This window comes from Carassius gibelio, chromosome B5, assembly GCF_023724105.1.
Source record: "Carassius gibelio isolate Cgi1373 ecotype wild population from Czech Republic chromosome B5, carGib1.2-hapl.c, whole genome shotgun sequence".
Taxonomy (NCBI): domain Eukaryota; kingdom Metazoa; phylum Chordata; class Actinopteri; order Cypriniformes; family Cyprinidae; genus Carassius; species Carassius gibelio.
This window is the reverse complement of record NC_068400.1, coordinates 29,915,596-29,940,679: the sequence shown is the minus strand read 5'-3', so window position 1 is coordinate 29,940,679 and position 25,084 is coordinate 29,915,596. Positions and strand designations below refer to the sequence as shown.

Genomic DNA, 25,084 nt, shown 5'->3' with positions numbered 1-25,084 from the left:
GTATTTAGATTTTGCTAAAAAATAGCAGGAAAGTCTTGTTTATTCTTATCAGACAAACCATGGAAGTGCATTTGCTTTTTATCAAACACCTCATCGAGGCTCCTTTCAATGTTTAAGGGAAGACAACACATACTCGCACAAAAAAACAGATTATGATTATAAAAGCATTGGACATTTCTCCCCGAAGCAAACTTTTAATCATAAACGCTACCAAAACAGCGTGTTCTAGCTCAATCTGAGGGCAGCTGAGGCAGCACCAGATGAAAGCGGCAGATAATCAGGCAGATAGGTGATAGCAAACGTACGTACCAAGTCCTGGGTGGGCAGTGAAAGGCTGCTGGCCCTCACGTCCTCCAAATCCGGCTCCATGTTCTCCTTCTCCTCCCCAGGGGAGGGAGAGGCGTCCGGACCAGAGCACGTGCTCACTAGGTCGGGCAAGCTGGTGGACGGGTACTTGTGGAAGTCCACTTCAGATTCATCCTGGGGAAGGAAGGAAGAGCAGCTGGAGAAAGCATGTTGTGTGCCGTTGAGCAGCCTGCGAGTATTTTTAACTTGATCTCAGAAAGCCTAGCGGCAAACCCATCAGTGCTTCACTGTTCAATTTTTTAGCTGCTACAAGCATCTGCTTATGACATCTTTATGTGCTTGAACGGCTGACACACTTTATACAAGGACCACAGCAAGAACTGCTCATTATTTGAGCATGAAGATGCTTGCCAATACAATGACAGACAATTATTGATTTAGTATGAAGCTGATTTGCTAGCAAACTCAAACTCACCCTGCTGGCCACGACCAGCTGCACGAGTCCAGCAGTGGACCGGAGGACAGCTACAGCCTCCTGGTGTGAGAGTCCTACCAGGGAGTGACCGTTTATCATCAGTAACTCATCCCCTGCTTTCAGACGGCCGTCTCTGAAATAAAAAGAGAAAGCATAATCAGGTCCTTGCATAAAAACAAGCAGCAGACACTCCTGAAGTCACATTGCAGCTATTAAAGTGAAATGGTAATGGGATGTTAATGAATGTCAATCAAGAATTGATTGGATTATGTCAAGTGGTTTCTATATGACAGTTTGGTGTAAGTAATGTCAGCCAGAGACAGCAACAACCTGTGATGAATCCTTTATGACAGGAACGGATTAAAACATAATTTAATCAATATATGCAGATATGCACACACACACACACACACACACACAAACATATATATATATATATATATATAATATTATAGACAGACACACATTTATATATACTTAAAGAAAATCTGAAATGTTGAAACAGGTGTAAGTTGAAGTATAACATTTAAAAAATATATTTTAAAATACTGAAATATATGTAATAATGATTAATAAAATTTATAAAACCATAAATATTACTACTATCACAAATTTTTTGGAAGAATTTTGCAATGGTTCTGCCTACTCACAAGCCTTTTTCATGAAGCAGTGGTTTTTAGCGATGTCCCTGATAATGTGGACCAATAAATAATTCACAATTATACCAGGAATGTTTATTAAGAAAGTAAATTAATAAAACGTATTTGTACTGAGAGAACAAAGAACACATTTCAAACTATTTTTATATGTGATGTGATGTTGAGGTTCAAATAAATCTCTGGGTGATCCACATTCATTTGAACTATTTATCCATCTAGAAGGTGCAAATGATGCAACAGCCATTGAGCTTAGAGCAAAAGGACAACAGTTTAATCATGATTTTAACAAGAAAACAATTTTAATTACAGTCATAATATTCCACAAAGACAAAGTCTGTCTCAGTTGCATTCTTCTATCTCCAAATTTCCTAAGACAGTCTGGATCCTGACCACTGAACTGAAGCTTCATTACGATGAACAGTGTGCAGTGAAGAGAGAAAGATTCAAAATCTTAAAGCCTCTCACTGGTCAAAATCCTCAGGGCTTCAGTCACAGATGAAGGAATCTGAGGTTATCTCAGTGTTAGTTGTTATATAAGAGCAGCAAACTTCACAACTACCCACATCATGCTGTATTGATGGCCCTGATCTGACCACCATGCCGCCACTTGCACCTCACTAGAAAGAAAGATTTGGAAAGCATCCAGTTTGACCACTACACATGATTCATGTCTACAGGTTTCTCAGAAATGGCCCCCCATTAAAACTGTGTGGGAGAAAATGTTGTGCTGCTAAATTCTAACAATAACCCTAGTGCCGGTCATACAGTAGCAAAAATAGCCTGCTCTGACTGTAGGCCATGTGGGGGAGCTGAGTATGTGTTTTCCAACAGATGTGCAACGTCTCATGAATTTGTATATCTGAAATCAGTTCATTTTTTTGGGTCCCAAGGCAAAGCCACAAGGGCCTATTTTCCCTGAACACGTCTATTTAACTTAGCACATAAACTGGAGGGATTAATTCAAATTTGTTGAGGCAACAAGGTTTTCATTTCAGCTTTTGGCTCATTACCCTCAGGTTGTTGTGTTTCCTCCAAACTTTGTCAAAGTGTGTTTTAATGAATCACAAAGGGAAGCAAGTCAGCAAATTCCTCAACATATTGCAGCTTATATGGAGTTTGAGGGGCAATACCCATGTACTGTGGCTGAGAGATCTCAACACGCTGCAGATGAAAAACATCAGCATAACAACAAGTGTTGCAAATCAAACACAGAAACATGCTGCAAAGACTCCCAATACAACCCAATACAAATATTACGATTCACCTTACTATCGTGGCTCTTTTAAAAAATCGACTGGTTTATCTCAGAATCTATTTATATGTAATAATTTTACTTTTCCTAAGAGGTGGTGTGGAGAAGTTACAGCTTTTATTCCAACAGAGGGCGAAGTTTATAGGTGTATTCGACTTGAAGCATCACGTACCGGTGCTCTGATGACATCATTCAATGTTCGGTCTTGCAGCGCTACTGTATTAGATGACGTCGTATACATTTCAAGCCGGTGTGAGAAAGCATGCAAAACAGAATGCGCTGCAAATACTCACAGCACAACCAAATACAGAATCATGCTGCAAAACAGAAATGCACTGCAAATACAACACAACCAAACACAGAAACACACTGCAAATACAGAAAGGTTGTGATTATTTGCAGTATTTCTGTGTTTGGTTGTGTTGTGAGTATTTGCAGTGCATTTCTGTGTTTGGTTGTGTTGTGAGTATTTGCAGTGCATTCCTGTCTTTGAATGTGTTGTGAGTATTTGCAGTGCATTTCTGTGTTTGGTTGTGAGTATTTGCAGTGCATTTCTGTGTTTGGTTGTGTTGTGAGTATTTGCAGTGCATTTCTGTGTTTGGTTGTGTTGTGAGTATTTGCAGTGCATTCCTGTGTTTGGTTGTGTTGTGAGCATTTGCAGTGCATTTCTGTGTTTGGTTGTGTTGTGAGCATTTGCAGTGCATTTCTGTGTTTGGTTGTGTTGTGAGTATTTGCAGTGCATTCCTGTGTTTGGTTGTGTTGTGAGTATTTGAAGTGCATTCCTGTGTTTGGTTGTGTTGTGAGTATTTGAAGTGCAATTCTGTGTTTGGTTGTGTTGTGAGTATTTGAAGTGCATTCCTGTGTTTGGTTGTGTTGTGAGTATTTGCAGTGCATTCCTGTGTTTGGTTGTGTTGTGAGTATTTGAAGTGCATTTCTGTGTTTGGTTGTGTTTTGAGTATTTGAAGTGCGTTCCTGTGTTTGGTTGTGTTGTGAGTATTTGAAGTGCGTTCCTGTGTTTGGTTGTGTTGTGAGTATTTGAAGTGCGTTCCTGTGTTTGGTTGTGTTGTGAGTATTTGCAGTGCGTTTCTGTTTTTGGTTGTGTTGTGAGTATTTGCAGTGCGTTCCTGTGTTTGGTTGTGTTGTGAGTATTTGCAGTGCGTTTCTGTGTTTGGTTGTGTTGTGAGTATTTGCAGTGCATTCCTGTGTTTTGTTGTGTTGTGAGTATTTGAAGTGCATTCCTGTGTTTTGTTGTGTTGTGAGTATTTGAAGTGCATTCCTGTGTTTGGTTGTGTTGTGAGTATTTGCAGTGCATTCCTGTGTTTTGTTGTGAGTATTTGCAGTGCATTCCTGTGTTTGGTTGTGTTGTGAGTATTTGCAGTGCATTCCTGTGTTTGAATGTGTTGTGAGTATTTGCAGTGCATTTCTGTGTTTGGTTGTGTTGTGAGTATTTGCAGTGCATTTCTGTGTTTGGTTGTGTTGTGAGTATTTGAAGTGCATTTCTGTGTTTGGTTGTGTTGTGAGTATTTGCAGTGCATTTCTGTGTTTTGTTGTGTTGTGAGTATTTGAAGTGCATTTCTGTGTTTGGTTGTGCTGTGAGTATTTGCAGTGCATTTCTGTGTTTGGTTGTGTTGTATTTGCAGTGTGTTTCTGTTTTGCAGTGCATTTTTGTACTTGGTTCTGTTGTGTTGTGTTTGCAGTGCGTTTCTGTTTTGCAACATGTTTCTGTAGTTGGTTGTGCTGTGAGTATTTGCAGTGTGTTTCTGTTTTGCAGCGCTTTTCTGTATTTTGAGTATTTGCAGCACATTTGTTGTCAAAGTGATTAAGATGTTTTCTTAATTTGCATTTGTTTTCTTAAGTTGCAGCGTGTCTCTCAGCTACCATTCGCATGTGAGCGGAAAAAAATATATAAAATAAAAAAACATTTTTTTAAATTATTATAATATTAATTATTTTAATTTTATTATTAATCAGTGTTTGTACAAGTTAAGGAATATTTAATGTTAGAGTCATATGCTAGGTCTGTCCAGCTTAGTAAAATTACTGTTATTTGCTCACATACCACGGAACTGCAGATTGGTAGATGCGTTACCTATCTACATTACCTATGATTACCAATACCATATTAATATAATAATTAATAAACGTCTGATACCTCACGCTCATTACTGTATATATGGAAGGCTGACTTGATATATTCTGTGCACCCATGTAAGGGTGTCACAATGGCTTTGAAGATTAATGAGTATCGTGGAGGGCACTCAAGACTCCCTGGCGCTCTCATATGCATGAGATGCTGATTGAGCAGTGTCACCACAGCACCTACTGTTGCCAAGGCAGCAAATCAAAACCTTTTGAAAGCTGTAAATAAAAAAGGCAAATGAAAGCCATTTACCTCTGTGTGGCTCCTCCCTCCTCCACGTGGGCCACAATGATACCATGAGGAGAGCGCTTGGACCCTCGCCCTCCCGTGATCTGGATACCCAGTCCATCCTGACCCTTCACCATGTGCATCTTCCAGATCCGGCTGCCCTCACGGGGCTGCAAAGAAGAGGGGGGTATTTATCCGTATGGTGGAACAATCAGGAACATTCTTCCCTATATAACACTAAATAAACTGCAAGTCCTGCAGCAGCTGTTTTGTGGTTTTAACTTACATTACAGTCTTCAAAATGGTTTCCATTTCATGCAGCATTTCTTTCAAGAATAACTAATCATCTCTGTAGTTTCAGCAAATTAGAAAACATTATTGTTTATACAATTTCAGACTATTATTTCGGTCAAAAATATGAATTCAGGTTCATCAAGTGACATTTATGTTTTTTATTTCTGTCTGCTCTGGCATTAACTGAAAAAAAGAAACAATGAGGTGAACTTTTTGTGATTTTTTTTGTCTGTTATGATGGATAAATAGCTTTTAATAATAAATGTGAATGAATGTTGAATGAATAACTGACAGCAAAATAACTGACAGCTCCATAATGAGGTAAAATGGATGTAATCTTGTTTCTCTTGTTACTCCAGTTGCAGGAAAAACAGCCATCTTCTTGACTGAACTAAATATATAAAATAAGCCCATAACATATCATAACGTCATGACATTCATGTGTGTTCATTTTTCTTTTAAAGTCAGGCTTTACATAATCAACTTGATTGGCAATGTAAAAAGTGATTTCAAAATAATATGTATATTATTAAATAAGAAGACTAGACACAAAATTGCAGTTAAATATGCGACTAGATTTGAGAAACACAAATTGCAATTAATTATGCAAACATGTTTTCATCATCTGTAAAATTTCAGGACTACTGTAGCAGTCTTACTCGAAAAGCAGCGTTCTTCAAATGCATGAATTCATTTCAGCCACCGAACCATTTATAGCTATTGTGACTGACATCAAAGCTTTTCTAAAAGTAACACTATTACATAAGCCCTTGAATTTCCAAAACCAATTTCAAAGACGTGCCATGACTTTTCCTTAAAATATATTTTTTGTCAATATTCTGACAATTATTCCCTTAGCATACTAATTTGATCTTACACTAATGTTCATATTGTTAATTCTGTCATCAGTTACCATTTTGTCATTCAAAGCTCTGTTTTATGTCTGTACATACACAGTTAAAGGAAATATTGGGATTTTCAATGTTAAAATGGTTAAACACTGGCAAGATGTTAACATGGTGGAAGATAAAAAAAAACTTGCCAAAATTACTTTTTACATATTAGCTAAATATTCTACTATATAAAATATCAGATTTATTTTTTTTTAATGATTACTTTTATTCAGTAAGGATGCATTAATTTGATTAAATGTGATGCTTCTAATGCTCAAAGTTCAATGCCAAGCGAGATATTTTATTTTACAGAATTCGCCTACATCAAATGACCCGTTTGGACTACATCCCTCTACTTCCTGCAGTTATGAAGTCACTAAAACAGTTTGTTGACTAACCTCCACCCACATGAATACACAAAAAGGGGGCGTGGCCTTGTTGCGCTCCGACTGAGAAGAGGAAGAGTTGCATTTGTGTTTGTCGCCATGTCGTCAAAACGCTGTTATTTTCATCTCTGAGTCCAATCACCTTTGTTTGGGCTTCCCAAGGATGCTGTACTTAGAGATCAATGGTTACAATTTATGTTTAACTCGGTTCCCGAAAATTATAATCCACATGTAAAACTATGTGCAGCACATTTTGCTGAGGACAGCTTCCTCAATCTCAATCAGTTTAATGCCGGATTCACAAAAAGATTATTCTTGAAAGATTGAGCAGTTCCCTCTTTGTCTGGAGAAGGCGCTGTTTATGGACCACAAAAGGTAAGTGTATTTTATTATTTCAGTTGGTGCACCGCGTTTAGCAGTTTCTGTAACTTATTACACAAAGGGCAACGCTGTTTAGCTTTGTTAACTAGATGGTAGCGCTTTGCAAAAAATTTAATGCGATTTTCACGCGCATCTTGTCAGTAAAAAGGCTCCTGTGATTATAAGTACATCTCCAGCACGTGCGTTCAGATCAGGATTGCCAGGTTTTTAAAACAAATCTTGCCCACTTGCTTCTCAAAACTACTCCAAAACTAGCCCAATCACGTTCAAGCTGCTGTCGAATCACAACACAGGAACCGCTGGCCCAATCACAACTCGTCAAGTATTTCTGAAGGAGGGACTTTATAGAACAAGGAAGTCATCAGCCCGTTTTTATGACAGTGAAAACAGCGGTATACAGATAAGTTAATTGTGTGAAAAATACTGGGCTGCTCTGCCCAGCCATCACAGACAAAAAAATAAATTTTAAAATATATTAAAAAGGAAAACTGTTTTTTTTTTTTTTTATTGCAATAATATTTCACTATACTACTGAATTCTCACATCTAATAAATGCAGCCTTTGTAAGCATAAGATAATTCTTTTTTTGACCACAAACTATTGAGTGGTTGCATATATCTGACTATTCAGCCTAGACAGAGGGTGCTTGAGGTTTCTGAATAACCTGCTTAGAAGAGCTCATTATTTTTGCAATACTGCTTGGTGCCTCTTGTGGCGCAGAAACACACTTTACCTTTATCACTCCTTCCCAACATGACAGTTGAGTTAGCACACACCTCAAAACTACAAACATGCTGCCACTTGTTCATTATTTATTTGAAATCTGTCTAGAAGAGGGGCATGTTCTCAAGGAAAGCCTGTCGGCTGAGTGAATCACTGAAACAAAATATCTGACTGAGATGGTCTGCTGCCTCTCTTCTCAGGTTCTCACGCTTTTCCTGCTCACTGTCAGATTAAGCTTGCACATCCTCCCACTGACATGTTCCTACCCAACGCTTGCACAGACACATTAATCCTACTAATTACTTGCCTGGTAATCTCTGTAGTAGTGTTAATTTTGTCAGCTATTTTCATTTTAGTCTTAGTCTTTGTCTGATAAAATGTCCTTGTTAGATTTGATCATATTTAGTCAAAATTATTTAATTATTATTTTATTATTTTATTATTTATAATTTACTAAATTACCTATTTAGTTTCAGTCAAGTTTTAGTGATCTAAAAGTCTCAACATTTTAGTCTAGTTTTAGTCAATGAAAACTTGAAATTTTAGCAATAAGTTTATCATTAATTAACCGTACAGCAGTATTAATTTTGGCAGCCATTTTTAATTTAGTCTTATTCTTACTCAAATGTATATTTAAGTTATAATATTAAACCTGTTTTTGTTTATTCAATGAAATGTATGAGCATTTAAGTCAGGTTTTAGTCAATTAAATCGTCATTCTGAATAATGGTTAAGGTGATAAAAGAAAAAACAATTTCTCAAAATTATAATCATAATGATTGTCGTAATTTGAAAAATTAACTTAGCATTTCAGGTATTGCATTCTCCAGTAAGCACAAATAAATAAAATGTGGACACACACAAATAGTGTACTGATTTATTAAAGACTTTTTATTAAAGACTCTCTCTCTACATTATGAAAACAGCTAAAACAAATGAAAAATTTTATTTTTAGCGATTGAGTAAGTGCATTTATTCAGCGACCACAATCGCAAACAATACAGTCAAGGTCTCACAACAGAATACAGACCGGCTGATTGATGCTTTCATTTAGATCGCTAAACTCCAGCTTGTTTGTCGCTGTTTTCAGATCATCTGTGGCGGTGCTTCCGTAATCAGGTAAGAACACGTGCGCATGGTTGCCAGATTGCTTAAAATAAGCAAAACACTGGGAAGAAAATGTATCCGGGTAATATACATGGGTAATGTGTCCTGGCAATTGTTCCCTTGGATGTGACATATAATGTACGAAATAATGTCGAAAACACTAGGTACGTTTAATTTCACTTAAGCTGGCAAACGATCTCATCTTCAGCATGGAAAGTGAAGAACTAACTGATCTCTGATTTATTACAGTTTGCACATATTTTTTGTTGTGAATGTAGATCTGCCATTAAAACACCTGGTAAAAGAGTTGCGTGATAACGTGCGTAATCACTATGACACACCCTTTATGGCATTAGTTCTGGCTTTTGTTCACACAGCACTCGTTCCAGGACTGAACCCGGATTTGTTAGTAGGTCCCCAACCCAGAATAAATCCTGGAATCAATGCTGGGACATGTTTGCATCCACACAGAAGGCGACCTGGCAATGTTCCGGCTATTTTCCGGGTCCAACGTGCAGCATGAAAGGGGCTCATGTAACGGAGAAGCTCTGATTCGGGGATTATAACCCTTGGTATCTGGCAACCGCACTCATGAAAGCTATAGTCTTAGAAAGCTATAGTAAAGCTATATGATCGATATAGTCTTAGTTATCGTTTATTGAGATTATTTTTCATCTTGTCTTTGTCATGGCAAAAAAGCTCATCAACGAACATTTTTCTTCATAGTCTTAATTTACGAAATTAACATTACTCTGTAGGACTGTACAGAAAATGTATTTTATCACATTGGATAAGTGTACTTAAAAGATACAGCACATCATTAATGTTAGACATAGATTATATTTTCTGTCATCTGGATTGTGAAGTCATAACTGATTAGTCATCAGTGTGTTTGCATGAGTAATAATTTTTTAAAGATAAATACACAATGAATTGTTCTTTGATATTGTGGTTGGTGAGCTACAACACTGGTGACAAGTTAATATGAGTCATTTCAGTGGCTCAATGAGATAATGTTGATTTTAAAATGATTTTTAATTTGCTTGTAAAAGTGCCAATATCTTACATGCTTTCAATCATTTAGATAATCCGATGAAATGAGTGAAAACATGCTATTCTTTTTTTTTTTTTAGAATTCCTTGACATTTAAAAACAACTTTAATTTGTGTAACCTAATTTTAATAGCAGAAATTAAATTGCAAAATTAAATATAATAATAATAATAATAATAATAATAATAATAATAATAATAATATATCAAGTAAATAAACTCCAATATAGTACCATTATAATATACATCCCTATTAAAATATAACATCAAAATATATCTGTGTGGGAAAACTTCTTTACATTTTATTTAAAATGTTAGTTAAGGACACAGTTATACAATTAAGCATATGGATTGAGTCTGTCATCCTCTCATGTGGCTTTACAAAAATAGCTTGTTGCAGAACTCATGGAAGCCGCACCTTGTCTGCCTTCGAAATCCCATGTGATTGTTCAAAATCAAACCCATGCATCTTTTTGGGATGACCCCTCCAAGCAGTTCTTCTAACCACTGACACATGGATACATCTAGAAGAACCTTTATGGTTATTTTGAGTGAGCCACTCAGTTTAATGTCACAAGGCTTATATGCTCCAAGGAACACTAGCGGTCCCAATGGAGAATCAAATGGGAAACATATGCAGTTAGCCACACTGTGGGGTCCAAACTTCTAATTAGATGATGAGCATCAACCAACCACTCATTCAACCTCAAAGCAAAGTTAACAGCATAGTGAGCAAATGTTCAAATATGTGCACTTAAAGGGCGTTTCCAAAGACTTCCAAAGTTTGTTTGCTTAGTTTTTTTGCAGAGACATTTTAAGGCCTGGAAACACCAAGCCGACTTCAAAGAACTAGTGGCGACGAAAGCCGACGATGTTGTCGCCTCGCATCGGCAGCGTTGGACCAAAAAGCTGCGCTCGAACACATTGCAGCTGATGGCAAACTAACATGTTCTGCGCTTGCGTGAGATGACTGAGCTGTCCATATCAGTGGCTATTAATACTATATATTCGTCAATCAAAAGGGGAAACCGAAACAAAGATATACGAAATAAACGCAGATATAGGAAACATAAACAAAGCAGCACTTGCTTACCATTTTGAATATCGGTTGATAACGTTGATAACTTTAATAATTTTACGCGGCTGATGTTGTTATGAAAACATTCGCATTTTAGAATGATTTGGAAAGATCACGTAACATTTAAACAGCCTTCTGTCTGTACCGCCTTCATTTACGTATTTGTTTTCATCACTTTCACTTTAATTCTGGGCTAATGACTTGTTCGATAAACCGAACATCCGATCAAAGCCCTCACTCGTACTGACGTCCCTGACGCGCAAACTGCCGCTGACATGAGCCGATGAGTGGAACACACAAAGTAGCTCGACCATCGCTCACCGTTTTTACACCTTTAGGCCACAATCTATGCAACTATTCCCCAGACACATCAGATTTCAAACAGTTTGGCTTTATAATATATAATATATGATAATATGGACTGTATTAGAATTAAGGCTATTTTACATTATATAATATACCTTAATCTAATATTTTCGCGCTGTTATATTTCTTACCTGACTGGAAGGTTCACTGCTTATTGACTCAGTTTTGTAGCTTTCAGACAGGCGAGAGTGGGAGCGGCTGGGTAGGGTGGCTGTGCTTCCCACCTTCATGTGACTGGACATCAGCACTGAGGAGCCAATGACTGGACTATCATCGGTAGGTGTGTCCTGAGGGGTGCTGCTCTCTGGGGACGTGACCTCTGCCTCCATGGAGCTGTAGCCGTTCTCATGCTCAAAGTCCTGGCTATCTTTACTGTCTTTGCTGTCGCGAGTGAAGGAGGAGCGGGAAATGACACCAAATTTGCGAGTTCGTTTGCCGTTCTGTCCATTCTGTGTGGGGCTGCCTGCAGGCTCGGAAGAGACATTGCGCCGGTGGTCATTAGAGCCGTCCACAGAGTTGCCCCCACTGCCATTGCATGGAGGGAGAGGAGCCTTGCGTTTAATTCTTCGCAACATGATCAAGTAGATGCAGCCTCCATTCCAGCACTGGTCCGCCAAGTAACTGAAAAATAAGAAAAAACAATTATCCAACTGCTAATGGTCACAATGCACGTAAATGAACCAGATTGATACCAAAATAAACACATTTCTCCTTCAATACTGAGGATTACAGAGCTGTCCATCAAATCAAAGATTTACAGTCACACTGAATACACAGCCCTACAGTCAGATACATATTTACAGATCACACCCAGGTGACCTATTTTCTCTGTGGAACACAAAAGATTATTTTTTTAAATAATATGTTGTCCACTATATATACACATATACATTTTTTTCATACAATTAAACGTAATGACCACACACTATATTCAAAGTCTTACGAAGTCTTTATTTACAAATTCTGACATCCACTGTAGCTCTGCTTTGTGCATTCAAGAGAGCTCATGTGAGAGGTACTGGGGTTCTGTTAAACTGTTAAAATCTTTTCATGCGGTTCACAAATCCAAATTCTTGTTTATAAATCTGATCTGGTTCTTGAGTTCAAACAATGACTCTGGCTACACTGACCCACTGGAAGATTAACAACATAATTTTTGTTCTGTTTTTCAGATAAGGTTATTGTATGACTTTGGTAGACATACAATATAACACACTTGGTCCTGATGAATGACATATTTATGGTGCTTTATTGTCATTTTAGTGTTTGACAGCCCCAGTCTTTATACTAACAAGCATACACTGGATATTTTATTTTAATTGATAAAAAAAAAAAAAGGCAGCACAACTGTTAAAAATAATAATACATATATTTATAGTAATATTTAGCAAAACATTGTATGGGTCAAAATTAAAGAATTTTCTTTAATGCCAAAAATCATTAGCATATTAAGTTAATATCATGTTCCATGAGATATTTTTTTAATTTCCTACCATAAATATATAAAACATATAATTTTTTTATTAGTAATAAGCATTGTTAAGAATTCACTTGGACAACTTCAAAGGTGATTTTCTTTGTATTTTTTTTTTGTTTTGCACCCTCAGATTACATATATTTAAATAGTTGTATCTCGGCCAAACATTGTCTGATCCTAACAAACATCAATGGAAAGCTTATTTATTCAGCTTTCAGATGATGTATAAATCTCAATTTCGAAAAATGTACACTTAAGACTGGTTTTGTTGTCCAGGGTCACATACTAGAACAATTTCTGAAAGATCATGTGACACCGAAGCTTGAGGTAATGGCTATAAAATATATTAAATTTTTATGAATATTTATTCATATGTTAATATTTGACAATATTACTGTTCTTATTGTATTTTTGATCAAATAAATACAGCCTTGGTGAGACTTTTTTAAAAAACATTAACATTTTTACCAGCCCTTTTTAACCACAGTGTATACTGCACCTTTTGTGTTTTATGGAGGGATCATTTTGTGTTAACTATGCCTGTATAATTCAGAAAGCAAATAAAGGAGTTTTTAAATCTGTAGTAGTAGATTTGAAATTATCTGAGCTTTTGAAATAAGGAAGGGCATTGATACAGAAAAAGTGCAGAGCATGTTTTACACCATGTCCAGACAAGTGCAAAAACAGAGTCATGACAGAAGAAACTGATATACTGATATAGTGATATATGGCACCTCAGGGACATGTCCCAAAACACTCAGAAGTTTAACTGCTAGCAGCAGAAAACACTTTCACAGACTTATCTTATATGACCACCATTTTAGCACTTCTCTCATGTGATTCTCATAAAGACAGCTTAGACTGACATATTTAGCTGTATACAGCTGGTTGAGACCTGAAACATTATTATACATTAACAAGTTAAAATGATCAAAGTTAATCATTTGCACTGCTTGTTTTGCAAAGTTTGGTTTTAATGGTGCCATATGAAAGGTGACCAAAAAGCACAAAGCACCAAGGATTTATGCATCTTAAAAAAAGTTTTTAAATGCTGGATCACATCTACGTATCCTTAAAGGAACAATTTACCCATAGATTATGGGTAATTCTCTCATAATATTGTCACCCACAAATCATTTCAAACCAGTATGACTAGAGAGCATAATGAAGTAGAAGAAATTACAGGTTTGAAATGACATGGCAATGAATATATAACAACAGAACTTTATTTTTGGATGAACAATCCTTTTAAAGCAGAGCAAATAAAGACTGAGACAAACTGTTGAACAACCATCTAGCCTTAAGAAATTTTATATTAAGTCATAAGAGCACACACACCTTGAGTTTAACTGATGTCAGGGTCCCTGGGTCAAATGAATGTCCTTCAATATAATGAAAACACTACATCCAGTGCTGCACACCGCTCTAATGAACTGTGGCTGAGTGATTTGTTTCCCTAGCTTTCCAAGCTTTCAGCTGTACAATAGCATGGGGAGTGGACTTTCTATAACAGTGACTAGCCATACTGTCAGTCCAAAACAAAGCATTTGCTTACATCCCCTAAACAGCAAGCCAGACAATGGAAGAGATGAAAGAAACGAAAGAGAGACAAATTGTTTTAGAGAGAAAGACCGTGGAATATCGGAATATCGTAAGTACATGCTGATGTTTCCAGTTTGTTCATCAAAAGATTTTCTCAACACACTCATACTTGGACAAAGAGCAATTACAAAATAAGTCCAATGACACAGTCTTTGTTGTTTTTTGCTTGTTGATACCTTTACAGTGCATCCGATGTTATGAGTATATGTTGCTATTATTCACCTCCTAATACTTGTTTCGAGACATGCCATCTCTTAAAGCAGTAGTCATGTATATGAGAAAATTTAAGTTTCAGCTCAAATCATCTGTCAAAAAAGATGCATTCTGCACTCTGGCCAGATGCTAATGACAGAGCGAGGTCAACCCATTCTTTACATGATTGCAGAGCATGGGCATGCAAACGTACCATATGAATTCATCCTCAAAATTAGCAAGAGCTGTTTTTAAAATAAACACCATGCATGATAGCTTCAGGTCTGATCCTCTCTGGAAATCAGGATCAATGCGGTATGCAAATGCAGTCATATTAGATCTCCTGGAACTAAAACATGCAAGGACAGAAAGTACTGGCACGTTAAAAATACAACAAAGTAAGGAATGTTCAGGAAATGTCGATGAAGATCACAATTCCCTGAAGAAGGTGGTAGTTTTATGCAGTGTCTGACAGCTCGGATGTTTCAGATATTTTCAGGTAAAAAAGCGAATCTCTGGAATTTGTTGGTTTGACACGCTGTCTGAAGCATTAAAGCAGCTGTGGTCTCATTTTCGTTCAATTGGAGACAATGGACTTCGGGCTTCTAGTGTTCCTTTATTGTGGTGTTTCTTTCCCTCTGTCATCTAGCTGATAATAAAAAGTGTCTGACCCATTTCTGTCATGATCTGTTTTCCATGAGCTTCCCTTTTTGATAAGAACAAAGTTTGTAATGTTGTGGGACTCGAGACAAAAATCATCCCACATGAAAATCAATGGAAAAAGGAGAAATGTCTCAACATAACTCAACCGAATCTATCTTGGCACAAATCTGCCACATGCAAAATCCAGATCTGCTTTCCTGGATTCTGATGACAGTCCCAATCTCAAGGCAGACTGGAAAAGTTACACTGCATTCCAAATGATTCCGATAAATGACACTTTGTCGGCTGCGTAAAAACCTTATTGCACACTGCAGCACTATTGTCTTCCTTGTAGCCCTTAAAACCTTCACAATGCTACTGATGGCATAACATATGTCACATGTGGACAATTGGTGTGCATGTCCCAACAACTGCACCCTGTGTAACTGCAATTACATTGTGCCAAAACAGAAAAAACAAGGTGAAATCTTTTGAGGATAAGCTGTTTGTTTTCTTTACAATATCGGAAGTTGCAATGAAACGGAAATAACGGCAGTAATGGATTTGAAAAAGAAAAAATGTTGGGCAGGGACTTCGTTATTTCCATCGGTTTTTGAATGTGGGCGACGCACTCAAAAATGCAGGCTCATTTCAATGCGTGTTTGTTTTTGACTGAGCATGGGGTTTAAGAGGACTAAAAGTTCGACAGCCATCACCAGAGAGAAGTTTGTCGTTTCCCGGCATTTTGATTCAAAACTATAAATCAAACATACCCATGGATAAAGTGTTAACAAGATTCAGAGAACATGATTTAGAAAATAAATGAGGTACATTTTTTATTTCATGCCTGTTCACCCAACAATGGAAATCCCAGACCAGACTGAAAAATAAGTGTGGAGGAACAAACTGAAATAAAATCTAACATATAATATTTGATTTGTAGGAACACAGCCGAGATATTTTCAATGGATAACAAATGTAATTTTTGGCGTTTGAGCCTTTAATGGTGCTTTTTCAATTTTAAATTTGAATGTCATTATATAGAAAACAAAATTGGAAATTTCACAGTTTGTGTTCCAAGAAGAATGTCAATAGGGTTTGGAACCACATGAGGATAAATAATGACATGTTGAATTCTTTAGTGAACTGCCTCTTTAATAAAAGAGAAGGAGTGTCTTAAGTCAGCGTGAGTGAGTCTGCAGCTCTAAACGTGATTTATGTACATGATGTCATGATGTAAGTTCAGTCCATGCCATTACTTACTTTTGCTAGACCATTTAACTTAAGCCTTGCCAACCCACACATGCTGGATCATAAGCAGAAGGCAACATAAACATTACATTACCACACAATAAAGTGATATAACAAGACAATGGTGCTCATCAACCTCATATCAATCAAAAGCCAAACATTCAGCCAATTTCCATCTGCATCTCAGAACTAGAATGATGGATGAAAACCACAGCACAAAATGCAGGGGATGGAAAAAAGTATATCAGTGGAGGTATTGAAGGAAAGAAGAAACGTGGATGCAGATGAATGGTAAAATAAAAAAAAATAAAAAAAACTCATCCAGCTCTGCAGCCGTGGTTTTTCACAGCAGGTGTGTGCCATGCACTGATGGAGCGCTTTCAAGAGATCGCCCACATCAGTGTCCCACCGAAGCAGACACGTGTTTGTTATTACACTCGAGAGAAACAACCGAAGTGAAAAATGAGATAAAAACCCGCCATTCTGAAGACCTGTCAAGCAAATCAGCATCTGATAAAGACCAAACAAGAAGAAAAACAAGCCATGATCTCAGCTCTGGCACATCTACAAGGAATTTAAGCTGCTGTAAAAGCTAATGGGTCTCAGAGAAACCCAGCAACAGGCATGCATTGCCTCTCTCAGACTAAACCACAGCTGCAGTAGGGAAATCCATCTATTCCAGCCAAGCACAATTTAAGCAGAACGGCGACCAACACAGACTGGCTGAAATGATCTTGAAGTCCTCAAAGTCTCTCTGAGCTACGTGGAGTGATTTGTTGTCATGGATTGGGGGATGCCAAAAACCTTTCCTATACACTGTTGGCTAAATAAGCACTATGTTTGCTTTTCTGCAATCTTGGATTTGGTAGACATCTCAAAGTGGCGCCTACGTGGGAATCATATCGAAGGTGCAGACGTCAGGTTGGGAAGACGCCCATTTATATGCACTGCTGAAACCTCTTAAAAATCTTTTCCCATGGCTGTAAGCCAAGCAACTGCAGATGTGCATAAAATTGTGGACCTGGAAATCATATGTTGCAATGGATCCTGCATACTCACAAGAATAAACCTATACTGTGACAGGCCAAGTAAGGAAATCCCATTTCTTGGGTTAGATTTAGATACTTTTCCATCTTATTTGCCATAACCATAACGACTCGCACAGAAATACCATTGAGGATTAGGCGCAAGATATTTTGTCACATTACCATATTGGATTACAGGGGGCAAGAGAGGAATGCAAAGAACCCTGATCATGGTCATCATCAGGACAGGAGTAAAGCAATGGCTCCATGACAGGATAATGCTTTTAGTCTTTAAACAGATGCACTTAGGAATTCCTGGCAAACGGGTTGAATTCCATCAGTCTGGTGGAGAGAAGAAAGGAGAAAACTGTTCTACCACTTCACACCCACAGTCTAGTGTTTGTCATGATTTGTGTAATGAAACCGAAAGATGAGATATGGCAACACAATAAATAGATTGGTGACCACATAAAAGAGAAGAAGAGTTTTTATAAACTGATTTCTGGTTTATGGACATCTGATATCAATGATTATTATGCAATGACTGAAAGTATTATTATATAAGCGCTTCTATCCAGATGCTGATTCAACTCCACATTTTCATGTGTTTGTAGGGTCTAATGAAGATTGCTCAGGCTCCTAACAAAAACTCGGATTCATGTAGTACTATGTCCAAGCTGAGATCTATATAATGCTCCAAAACTCTTTTGAAACTTTTCCCAGACCACTGCTCAGTGCAAAAGACACATCAAAAACAATCAAAGTTCAGAAAGGTCTGACTCAGCACATATTCAAAACCAAAACACTGACATTTCTTCAAATGCTATTTTGAAAGTACCTGTCCAACGGCATCTACGTTAGTGGTTCTTGGTTGGTTTTGCTTCGGGATCCAGATTTTACATTGGACACAAAGTGGTGACCAACACAAGAAACTGTCAGAGCATCATGTGACTAACTTGAAGGGAACAACATGTGAATGAGCAGTCACATTAATAACAAGCACTAGAAAAACAGGATTAAGATTAGGCTCAGTGCCTTAAAATTACCACAAGAAACGGATATTACAATAAACTAATGATATTAGATTAACAAACAATCTTATTCCAAAGGCTTATTTGTGAAGACACGAAGAAGACATTGTGCAGTATCATGTGATTCTTGTAATAAATCACATTAGGTCACATACAGTGGCCCTAAAATTATTTGAACATTTAAATTATTATTAAAAATGTTTGAATGCATAATATAACCAAACTGTTAAAAAACTATATAGACATACTGTTTTAAACAGAAACCTAACAAGCGTGTTTTTGTGACAGTTGTCTGAAAAGCAGTCCTAGATATTTTGTTAACATAGTTATTACTCAGTCACTGTGTGTATGTTTATATATATATATATATATATATATATATATATAATTTTTTTTTTTTACTAAAACTTAATGGTTTAATGCAGTAGTAATGCACAGTAAACGTTTTACATAATCTGAATTTCAAATGTGTTGATATAACAGTACAAAAAATCCCTCAAATATATTAATGTCATTCACAAACAAAGCCTGAATGAACTCTGGCTTAGACATCGTCAACCACTCTCATTCCGCATGACCCCAAATTTCCCATATTCACAATAATCTTTTAAACACTGTGTGAAATTCCTTCCCTCTTGCTTCATCCGGGGCAACTGAAAAAAGGTCTTTACTGAAAATCTAAGAGCTAATGCTGGCCAGAAATTTAAGAAAATCGTGCTCTCGCTGGGCTGATTAGCTAATGATGTGGATTAGAAGAGTTCAATATGTGACCAACTTCTGAGGGGAAAAACATGGAAACAGAAACATCAGAGCATTTAAACAGACTGAAGTGTTAAAGGAACACTCCACTATTTTTGAAAATAGGCTCATTTTCCAACTCCCCTAGGAGTTAAACAGTTGAGTTTTACCATTTTTTAATCCATTCAAACTATCTCCGGGTCTCACGGTAGCACTTTTAGCTTAGTTTACCATAGATTAATGAATCTGAATAGACTGTTAGCAATGATATTATGCAGCACCTGAAAACAGTCCCCAGTTAACTTCCAATGGTAGCCTATATTTAGGCGCTGCGTAATATCACTGTGCCTGCTGCACCCTTTTTACGGCAGCAAAGATCCTTGATTATTACTCCGGAATGAGAATAGTTCCTAGCTACATCAACCTAGAAAATCGCAACTTCATTTTCCGTCGGTCTTAGTACACAATGTAACTACAGAAGAGTAAAGTTTTAAATAGGAAAAATATCAAAACTCTTTGGTCATTTTTGAGTGAGATTAGAACAGTCTAATCAGATTCAATGATCCATGCTAAGCTATAGCTAAAGTGCTACCACCAGACCCGAAGATCGGCTGAATGGATTCGAAAAAGGTAAAACTCATGTGTTTAACTCTCTAAAAATAGTGGAGTGTTCCTTTAAGAAAAACAAATAATATGATCTAAACTAAAGTCTCTAAAATATGCACCATATATTCTCATGATATTCCAAATTGTGTCTACTATTCTGTGTTCTTCTTAAGCCCCACAAAAGGCAAACTCTGCATTCGGTTAGTCCAGTTGGTATCAGGATTGGATCGATCCTTAAAAATAAAAATAAAAAAGGTTATCGGTGCATCCCTAATGATTATCAAGGAATCCTTATTTGAGGATCCACCTGTTGCCATCATATTTTATGCTTCTACATTAAAATAACTCCAATTCCTGATTTCATTTTAAACAAGTGAAGCCTCATAAGTTACAAATGGAGACAAGATGGCAGTCCTACACACATACTGTAGTAAATACATTCCTCTGTGTGGTGGAGAGCTGTAGTAATAACCTCAGTCAGCAATCTCCCCATGAACAAGCCTGCAGAGGGGAAACAGAGCCCACCACAAGCGGCTCTGTATTTGAATGCTCTCAGATGGAGAGACAGATGTCAGCTTCTTATACCTTCTATGTGTGCAGTTTTTCTTGCATATTGTGTGTGATTTTAGTTTGTTGGGACACTGGTTTTCAAAACAATATAATATACTGGTAGCTCTGAATATTGATTTGAAATTAGAACTCAATGGTGATCTGTTATCAAACTCTTAAATCACCATTATGTAAGGTCAATCTCTAGTCAAATGTCTTCAACAGCCCATAAAAACACAAATGTATATCATTTAATAGTTTGAGGTCGGTATGATTTTTTTAAAGAAATCTCTTATTTCTGAACAGTAGATTATACAAAATAATGAAATGGGGAACCATATCCCCTCACTCAGATTATCATAGAGACAGATATCTATCTCTAAACCATGATCATGGAAAGCAAAACCAAATTGTTTGTTTGGGACAGCCAAACAACCCAAACATGACCCGGTGCTTTAAATAGATCTTAGTTACCACAAAACCTGTTCCAATTGGTTGCTCAAATCTATTATTCCCTTTGGGGGCTTAAAGGAATTCAGGGACACACTCATCGCCAAATCATGACAATGTGCTCTGAAACAGCATGGGGATTCTGACTTTCAAAGCAGTGCAAAAATAATTCATACACAACATCAACAAAGAAGAAAAGTGTCAGATTTTTTCACAGAATATGGCATAAACAACCCTATTCCCTTCTGTAAACATTACTCAAGTCTTAAGATGCAGAAATGCAGCAGCGCATTTTGTGGAGGAAATATTCAGTGCAATAAGTTGACCAAAGCACTTTTGTTCATTCATAAATTTGTGCCTGTCAAATGGGTTTCAGAAAGCAGTTTAAGACATGCGAGGACATAGAGTATCCCTCTTTGTGTAGTGCTGCTGGGGAGCTTATGTGACTCAGAGATAAGTAGATTTATAGTCTCCATTTACACAGTGCTTCCTCAGAAATAGAACACTTCCATTCACACGGCAGCATTTGCAGTAGCTGATGGTCTCCTTTTGATTTCATCCACTATGAGTTCAGATAATACCACAAGTCGACATGTAGATAATACCGGCCAGTTTGAATGTTGAAAAAAAAAATGAAATTAGGAAACACATTAAACACATAACAACTGTAGTAGAGGGCCATTTTAGGAGCAAACAAAATTCAAAACAGAACTGTTTATTTATTTATTCTTTATTATATTTGCCAATAAAGAGCAACACATGATTTAGTACATAAATTAATGCTATTGGCAGTGATTCAATCAGATTTAATGGGTTAAGGTAGAGATAAGCATACTTATTTTTTAATTTACACGTGCATTTCTGCAACAAATCAGTCAAAATAAGAAGCATGAAAAGCTGTTAAATTTTGTAGAAACTGACATTTACCACTTAGACATAATTAGCTATTATTATCTGATACCTATTAGCCAATGCAACAAAAAGTGTACCATTGAATATATTCTTACAGATATTATATATAATTATATATATTATATATACATATAATCTGTAAGATTTGTATTTCTTACTCCTCCAAACGTTAAAACACTTGTAGTTTACAAATCTTCACTTAAACATGTAACTAACATTTAAGTAGCTTAATAGGCATATACTAATACAGGCATAATACAGTAATTCTAACTTGAAAATTCGTGTTTTGTACCTGAAAGGTTCACTTGCACCCCTTCATCATCATCATCATCATCATGATTGCAGCAAGGTCAGTTCCAGACAGCTGGCACGCGCTGTTTGGGCTCCCGTGAGTTCAATAATCATTGCAATCATCCGTATAAAGTCCCTGAGCGACTCACTGTGTGTTCATGAAAATGTTTCTAACAGCTCCAGCGACTCGCCCCTTTCATGTGATCTACTCAGCGCTAGATTAAAGTCCATGGCTGCTGTTTTCCACAGGACAGCCTGTTGTAGATACGGACAGTGTCCGTTGCTCTGAGGTTGTCAAATGAAAATACGTCTCGTTTCGAGGCTCGCAAACTTTGCACGCGCGTCTGGGATGCATTATACACCATCCAGCGCCTTGTACCTCAGCGGTTGTGAGATTATTCAGATCGCCCCGCCCCTTCTTCAAACTCCCAACTGAAGAGAGACGCTCACAGTCAATCTCGGATACATTGCCACAAGAAGGAATAGCTAACTACCACAGCAGCGGTGTTTCAAAGTCTAGTCAGCTGCCTACATTTGGATAGCGCTATGAACGGTCCTGATTAATGTTAACATTTCTGTATGGGTCCCATTATATACTTTTTTAGTAGAAAAAAAACTGAGGAAGAAATATCTTAAGTGCAATTCACACAATCAACTGTTGCCAAATAATATGATTTATACATTCATTCCTATAAATGACCACTGATTGCAAAACAACTATATTAGAAATATGAACAGCAAGTATGACTTAATGTTGATTGTATTCTGAGGAGCATAAGGTTCAACATAAAATGGTTAATCATCATGCCGGAGACGAAAATAACGTTAAATTCAGTTTAGTTTCCCTTTAGTTTTCACAAAAGTTCATCACTCCTTTGAATGATTCACAAATGTTTGTGAATCACCAAGAGAACCGGCTCACAAGTCTAACTGTAGATTCAGTCAGTAGTGGTGATTATACAGGAAACTTAGGCCTTGTCCAAATACCCACACTTGTGGTCTTTGCACTTGACCACTTGTCTACTTACAGTACAATATTTCTTGTATTTTTGTTCAAGTGCTCTATTTCATCTCACCTGGTTTGTGTAATGATATTACAGTTTACTAATGTGGAAAGTTATTAAACAGAGAATGTAGGTTTTGTGTAGTTTTCAAATGATAATCCACACTGAAACGTGGAAAGAAGTTACTGTCCACATCTTTTTCTGGTTTGGGGACAGTTTTGACAGACCTTGAGCAGTGTCAGTTTTTCTGAAGGAGGTGAGCATTTGCCTTGAGCCTCATGATCAACTCACTAGTTTTAAACGTTTTGATCATAGATTCGGACAGATTTGGAAAAGAAGCCTAATTTTTTCTGTCCTCCTTCCTGGCAGGATCATAATATTCCAACAAAACAGATGGAAAATCACTTCATCCACTGCTGAGGGGAAAGGTGTCTCCAACAGGTTATGAATAAATCAAATGAACAAATAAATAGCATAAATTGTAACAGCGTGCACCTGAGTCTGCACTAGCCGGGCGTTTCCTCCTGAAGCCTGTTTTCATTATGAAAGACATCCGGTCGCGGGCAGCAGTCTGGCACACATTCTTTACATAACTCTGAGGGGTTTGTGGGGAAACATCCAGAAGACAGTAGCATCATTCACAGCACTCTATAGCCTTCCACAAAATTCAGAGACTTGAACATTCAATCCACTGCGTCTTTTTGCTGACTATATTTATCTAGAAAATGCCGAAATAAGACAACTTTTATCTCTTACAGTCACACACATACAAATGTTAAAAACGTATTTCCTGCATAGTGCTCAAATGTATTTTACACATAAAAAACAGATTTTTATTTCTGAATAGACAACAGTAAAAGTAAATACAAAGCTATGGCTGGAATATGGTTCAAATTGATTATTTTTTACTAAACAATTTTGCACTACAGAGACTTGCATTAAAGGACAGTACAGCTACATGCTTATGTAAATAACAGCAGACTTTAAGCACAATTTAGTTTAGTGCAAGGAAAAAGATTATCATCTGGAATAACGGGAACGTTTTGTTCTACTGCACTCTAGTGGACAAAGCAACAATTGCAAAGCCTTTTTCTCACCAGACATAAAATCCCTGCTATATGTTTCCTGAGAAATCACACCTCAGGAGTGTTAAACTTGAAAATAAAAAAAAGATTTTAAATAAAATTAAAGCATGATTGTATTTGAAAAACTGATACCTTGTGTTGTAATATCTTAAATAGGACATGTGTGACCTGCTTATATATTCACTTACTTTCAATTCAATTGTGTTATTCCACAGACTGAGCTAAGATATTAAAATCATAAAAAGGCACTGTCATGTGTATGTGCATGGGTCTGTGTGTCCACAAATCACAAACCACCACTTTCCACAAAAAAGCCCCAATGAAAATCTCAGAGCCAGACATGCTGGAATGTAATTTGTGGGGCTTCAAACTGCTATGTTCCACAAACCAGACAGTATTACCTGAATATCCGGATTGCACAGAGCTAATCCTCAGGCCCATCTGTGACCACAGAAATCTGGGGGGTTATTCTCATGGCACAGGGTTTATGCATGGACGTTCATTTTTACAGTGAAGCAAGTGCACTTAGGAATTTGAGACAAATAAATATGATATCTGAGTAATATCATCTTTCATCCTAACATCTGTTTAACAATTGTACGCTGTATTTTTTTTTTTCTACAGAAAAAAAAAATAATATAAAAACGCTGCTGTTAAAACTTTACCTTATCATACTCCGAAATCTAAACATCACATTATATGTAATTTTATACTGTCACGTTTATGTTTTTTGGAGGTTAAAACTATGAATTACCAAATATCATGGATAATAACACATGATTAAATCTTATATAAATAGTTTCGTTTCTTCGTATTTTTATCTGTAATGTTTTTTTGTGTTGCAATTTATGTTGGTTAGTTAATGTTTATTGCATTATTTTAGTGTAATT

General features: G+C 36.9%; 2 protein-coding genes across 3 annotated transcripts in view; both read right to left on the bottom strand.

Annotated features, from left to right (window-relative positions):
* The window catches only part of LOC127957148 (PDZ domain-containing protein 2), a 66,879-nt gene that overhangs the window by 26,078 nt on the left and 15,717 nt on the right, over window positions 1–25,084 (bottom strand). The window contains exons 1-5 of one of the 2 annotated variants that reach the window (XM_052555553.1): window positions 22,107–22,586; window positions 11,471–11,960; window positions 5,085–5,230; window positions 782–914; window positions 310–480 (exon numbers count right to left, since the gene is read on the bottom strand). In XM_052555553.1, the coding sequence (XP_052411513.1) occupies window positions 310–480; window positions 782–914; window positions 5,085–5,230; window positions 11,471–11,914 (894 nt within the window). In that variant the 5' untranslated portion in view covers window positions 11,915–11,960; window positions 22,107–22,586. Of the gene's footprint in view, window positions 1–309; window positions 481–781; window positions 915–5,084; window positions 5,231–11,470; window positions 11,961–22,106; window positions 22,587–25,084 lie in introns of those variants that run through there. The other variant, XM_052555552.1, reaches the window with a different exon arrangement.
* The window catches only part of LOC127957149 (myotubularin-related protein 12), a 64,130-nt gene continuing 40,877 nt past the window's right edge, over window positions 1,832–25,084 (bottom strand). The window contains exon 17 of the transcript XR_008153715.1: window positions 1,832–1,843. The gene's annotated coding sequence lies outside the window, so the exon portion shown is untranslated. The remainder of the gene's footprint in view (window positions 1,844–25,084) is intronic.